Raw genomic sequence first — 5,525 nt, 5'->3', positions numbered from 1 at the left:
GATTTGTCCTTCCCCTTTGAGGAGTATCAGCACCAAATCTGGATCGGATAGCACCTGCCCCTCTGGCTCTGAGCCCCTTCCCCCCACGAGGGTCTGCCCCCTCCATAGGGTCAACCTAACCTCCTACTGCCCCGGCCGAGCGCAGGAATGGGACGCTGGAGCCCGCGGCCGAGTGGTCAGTACTGCTGGGCGTGCACTCCCAGGACGGGCCCTTGGACGGCGCGCACACCCGCGCAGTGGCCGCCATCGTGGTGCCAGTCAACTACAGCCAAGTGGAGCTGGGAGCTGACCTGGCCCTGCTGCACCTGGCCTCACCCGCCAGCCTGGGCCCCACCGTGCGGCCCGTCTGCCTGCCCCGCGCCTCACACCGCTTCGTGCACGGCACCGCCTGCTGGGCCACCGGCTGGGGAGACGTCCAGGAGGCAGGTGAATGGGACAGGACAAGAAAGGGGGCCTCGGGGAGGTGGGGCTTCAGGAGGTGAGGTTCCTAGGGCGGGGCCTCGGGAGGTGACGTTTCTAGGGCGGGGCTTCTGGAGGTGAGGTTCTTAGGGCGGGGCCTCGGAGGTGAGGTTCCTAGGGCGGGGTTTCGGGATGTGGGGCCACAGAGGGGAGCCTGGTGGGAGTCTTGGAGGGTAGGTTTCTGCGGGTCGGTAGATGAATCCCACGCCAATCACCATGGAGCCCTCTCCCCACAAGGATTCTCAAACTAAGACCACGGAATCACCCACAGGCACCCCATTCCCTCACCTTTCTTTCCAGTTTTTTCTTTCCTGGATTTAGGCTCCGACTAGGGTTCCCATCCCAGCTCTACCATGTCAGACAAAGCGCTTCACCCACTACATTTCCTCCTCTGTAACACGAGGAAAATAGCCATGCCCACTTCAAGAGGTGGTTGGGTGGATTAAATGAGAAAATCCATGTAAAGTTCATAGGACAGTGCCTGGCATAGCAATAACCAATGCACTTTAGATATTTCACCTCAGGTAATCTATAGTAAAGTAGTAAAGCACAAGGCTGGCCTATAATAGATGTTCAGTGAATGCCAATCTGTGCCTCCCTCCCGTCCGCCTTCCTCCCATCCTATCCACCCCCACTCATCTCTGTACTCCCCACCTCCTCTCTTCTCCCTACCCACCATCATTCACTCAGTCATTCTTTCACTCAAGATATTTCTTGAGCACCTTCTACGTGCCAGGCACTGTGTTAGGCATTAGAGAGACACTAGTGAACATAAAAAGCCAAAATCCTGCCTTTTCAGAGTTTACATCCTAGCAGATAGACAAACAACAAGTTCAATAAATAAGCACACATTATGTTAGAAGGTGGGGGGGAATAGACCGAATCTCCATCCCCCTCATCCCCATCACCCAAGCTTTCCATGCTCCCAGGGTCCCCACAAATATCCCCATCGGCCGTGGTCAGACCTGTGCCCATCCTGGGGGCTTTGGGAAGGTGCTGCAGGGGGTGATGCCACAGCCTCTGCTTGTGGAGGTCCCATGAGGGCAGGAGGTGACAATGAAGCGTCACTGTGAGCCCCAGGAAGTTTGTGTGAATGGGGCCAGGCCATCCTGACAATGGGCACCCAGAGAAGTAGATTTCTGCAGAGGTTTTCAAAGAGAGGGTGCATTGCAGGAAGACGGGGGGAGATGAAGGCCAGATAAGGACCCAGATAAAGCATGTTAGATGAAGAAGAGCCAGGATGCCAGGCTGGAGTGAGAAGGGGACAGGCACCTGGGCTGCAAAGGCTGCTGAGGGCCGACCATGAAGGCCTTAAGATCAGACTGAGGGCCAGAGCACTCACCAGCTCCAGGGACGCCCAGGACAATCCCCAACTTCCCTGGTGAGCCCCAAGTACAGCTTCAGCCATCACCTGACCTCAGATTCTTTTTTATTTATTTTTATTTTATTTTATTTTATTTTTTATTTTTTTGAGACGGAGTTTCGCTCTTGTTGCCCAGGCTGGAGTGCAACGGCACGATCTAGGCTCACTGCAACCTCCACCTCCCAGCTTCAAGCACATTCTCCTGCTTCAATCTCCCAAGTAGCTGGGATTACAGGCACCCACTACCATGCCCGGCTAATATTTTGTATTTTTAGTAGAGACGGGGTTTCTCCATGTTGGCCAGGCTGGTTTTGAACTCCTGACTTCAGGTGATCCACCTGCCTCAGCCTCCCAAAGTGCTGGGATTGCAGGCGTGAGCCACCATGCCTTTGACCTCAGATTCTGAGTGTGGTGGGGAAGGAGTTCTGTCTGTACTTCCCCCCACCTTTCTGGATCCTAAAAAGCAGGATGGGGCTGCAGCACCGGGTTTAGACAGTGGGATCCATTTATTTTTCTTGGTGAGATCAGAAATGAACTTGAGTAACCTTCCTCTTCATTGCAGAAGTGAAGAGTGGATCAGAAGACTGGGTCAGTTATCCAGGCCCAAAGCTATGCATCCTCAATGAGGGTAGTTGGTGAGAATGCCAAGAAGTCACAAATGAGAGGTTTTCATGAACTGGGAACTGACTGGGGGAGGGGAGTTGAGAGAGGAGACAGGGATGACACCCAGATTCCATGCTTGCCAACTCGAGACAGGATCATGTCAAGTCCATATGGCATCTTTGCGAAAAGATGTCTCTGGACCAATACAACTCCACATGAGAGCTCAGACTTAATGATTATAGTCCCTAAATTGCATCCTTTATTGCAGTGCACAACCTGCACAACCATGCATGGCAGCTCTCACTAGGAGCTTGATGGGACCATTCCTGAGATGAAGAAGTAGAAAGAATAGAGAGAAGCAGCAGGAGATGTGGTGAATGCGATGGGCTGAGAGGCCATGGGGCATCTAGTTGATGTCCAAGAAGCAGCCTCAGGGGGCAAACCTGAATCCTGGGAACTGGGGACACCATACCTGCCTCACAGCACCTGCTCTCTGGTTCTGCCCCCAGATCCTCTACCTCTCCCCTGGGTGCTACAGGAAGTGGAGCTAAGGCTGCTGGGTGAGGCCACCTGTCAGTGTCTCTACAGCCAGCCCGGTCCTTTCAACCTCACTCTCCAGATATTGCCAGGGATGCTGTGTGCTGGCTACCCAGAGGGCCGCAGGGACACCTGCCAGGTGAGGGAAGGCCCCTGCACCTGCCTGGCAGGGCCAGAGTCCTAACCGGTGGCAAACAGATAAATGACATCTCTCCTAGCCTCATCTGCAAAAGGAGGACAAGATTGCCAAGCGATGGGATTGACGTGTATTTTTTTGTTTGTGTATTTTGAGACAGAGCCTCACTTTGTCATCTAGGCTGGACTGCAGTGGCACAATCTCGGCTTACTGCAAGCTCCCCCTCCCCCCACCCCCACCACTCAAGCGACTCTCGTGCTTCAGTCTCCCAAGTAGCTGAGATTACAGGCATGTACCACTACAGACTGCTAATTTTGTATTCACTTGTGCCTGGCCAAGTGAATTTATTTATTTATTTATTTATTGAGACGGAGTTTCGCTCTTGTTGCCCAGGGCAGAGTACAATGGCATGATCTCAGCTCTGCCTCCCAGGTTCAAGCGATTCTCCTGCTTCAGCCTCCCAAGTAGCTGGGATTATAGGCATGTGCCACCACACCCAGCTAATTTTTAGTAGAGATGGTGTTTCTCTATGTTGGTCAGACTGGTCTCGAACTCCCAACCTCAGGTGATCTGCCTGCCTCAGCCTTCCAAAGTGCTGGGATTACAGGCATGAGCCACCGCACCCGGCTATTTATTTATTTATTGAGACAGAGTTTTGCTCTTGTTGCCCAGGCTGGAGTGCAATGGCACGATCTTGGCTCACTGCAAACTCCACCTCCTGAGTTCAAGCAATTCTCCTGGCTCACCCTTCCAAGTAGCTGGGATTACAGGCATGAGCCACCATGTCCAGCCAAGGCCAAGTGAATTTAAAAACCAAAGACAGCATCGCCAGGAGCAGTGACTCATGCCTGTAATCCCAGCTAGTCAGAAAATTGAGGCAGGAGGATCACTTGAGCCCAGGAGTCTGAGACCAGCCTGAGCAACATAGTGATACCTTGTCTCAAAAAAGGAGAGGAACTGGCTTGGCACAGTGGCTCACGCCTGTAATCCCAGCACTTTAGGAGGCCAAGGCAGGCGTATCACTTGAGCTCGGGAGTTTGAGACCAGCCTGGCCAACATGGAGAAAATCCATCTCTACGTAAAAGACAAAAATTAGCCGGCTGCGGTGGTGTACACCTATAGTCCCAGCTACTCGGGAGGCTGAGGCAGGAGAATCACTTGAACCCGGGAGGCAGAGGTTGCAGTGGGCCGAGATTGCACCACTGCACTCCACCCTGGGAAACAGAGCATTTCCCAGGCTGTCTCAAAAAAGAAAAGAAAGAAAGAAAAAGAAAGGGAAGGAAAGAAGGAAGGAAGGGAGGGAGGGGAATTATTTGAGCTAGTAACTGGACAAGAATCACTTGGCTCTGATGACACCTGCAGGATTCTCTTTCGTGGTCTTGAATGCACTCCCCCGGTGCTCTTGGCTCTGGCTGCCATCGGCCTTCTGCTTACAGGGTTTTCTTTTGTTTAGAGCGCCAGGGAATGCAGAGGACAAGGCCTAGCCAAGGAGGGTTTCTAGGAGAAGGGAGAAGGTGGTGTATCTTGCGCCAAAAGAAGGTGCAGGACCTTTTCGAGGAGGCCAGTATAAACGGGTGGGTCCCTGGGCTGACCCCTTGACATGCAGTCATCTGTCACTAGGGTGACTCTGGGGGGCCCCTGGTCTGTGAGGAAGGCGGCCGCTGGTTCCAGGCAGGAATCACCAGCTTTGGCTTCGGCTGTGGACGGAGAAACCGCCCTGGAGTTTTCACTGCCGTGGCTACCTATGAGGCATGGATACGGGAACAGGTGATGGGTTCAGAGCCTGGGCCTGCCTTTCCAATCCAGCCTCAGAAGCCCCAGTCAGATCCCCAGGAGCCCAGGGAGAACTGCACCATTGCCCTGCCTGGTGAGTGGGCGGCACCCCTGGATGTGAGTGGGACGTGGGAGAGTGAGTTGGGATGGAGACTGCTGGGACTGATTGGGGTGCAGGAGGCCCACTGACCCAGGTCTCTCACCTCTCAGAGTGCGGGAAGGCCCCGCGGCCCGGGGTCTGGCCCTGGGAGGCCCAGGTGATGGTACCAGGATCCAGACCCTGCCATGGGGCACTGGTGTCTGAAAGCTGGGTCTTGGCACCTGCCAGCTGCTTTCTGCAGTGAGTGAAAATCTACGTTTCAAGCCGATCCTTGCCCCTCCCTACATTAGCCTGAGACACCATTTATTTGGCCCCAGCCCCTCCCCTGGGGGGTGTGGGGCGTGTGGGATCCCATTCGGAGGTGTAGGATCCAGCACAAAAAGAGGGGTCCTGGCCTGGCAGGGGTGGATAGAGGCATGGAAGAAGTTCAATCCCGGAGGCGGGGGTGTGAGTGAGCCGCTGGAATGGGGGTAGCGTGGGGATCCCACCAGGATGCAGGATCCTCGCCAGGCGAGTCTAAGCCAGGGGTGCGAGGTTTCTAGCCACGTGTGCGG

General features: G+C 54.4%; 1 protein-coding gene across 1 annotated transcript in view; it reads left to right on the top strand.

The window, feature by feature from the left end:
* The window catches only part of PRSS36 (protease, serine, 36), an 11,321-nt gene that overhangs the window by 1,591 nt on the left and 4,205 nt on the right, over positions 1 to 5,525 (top strand). The window contains exons 5-9 of the mRNA XM_011982555.1: positions 146 to 426; positions 2,935 to 3,101; positions 4,719 to 4,965; positions 5,082 to 5,211; positions 5,463 to 5,481. Coding sequence (XP_011837945.1) covers positions 146 to 426; positions 2,935 to 3,101; positions 4,719 to 4,965; positions 5,082 to 5,211; positions 5,463 to 5,481 — 844 coding nt within the window. The remainder of the gene's footprint in view (positions 1 to 145; positions 427 to 2,934; positions 3,102 to 4,718; positions 4,966 to 5,081; positions 5,212 to 5,462; positions 5,482 to 5,525) is intronic.

Source organism: Mandrillus leucophaeus, unplaced genomic scaffold (assembly GCF_000951045.1).
Source record: "Mandrillus leucophaeus isolate KB7577 unplaced genomic scaffold, Mleu.le_1.0 Scaffold24, whole genome shotgun sequence".
In the NCBI taxonomy this organism is placed as follows: Eukaryota; Metazoa; Chordata; class Mammalia; order Primates; family Cercopithecidae; genus Mandrillus; species Mandrillus leucophaeus.
This window is presented reverse-complemented; position numbering and strand designations above follow the sequence as displayed.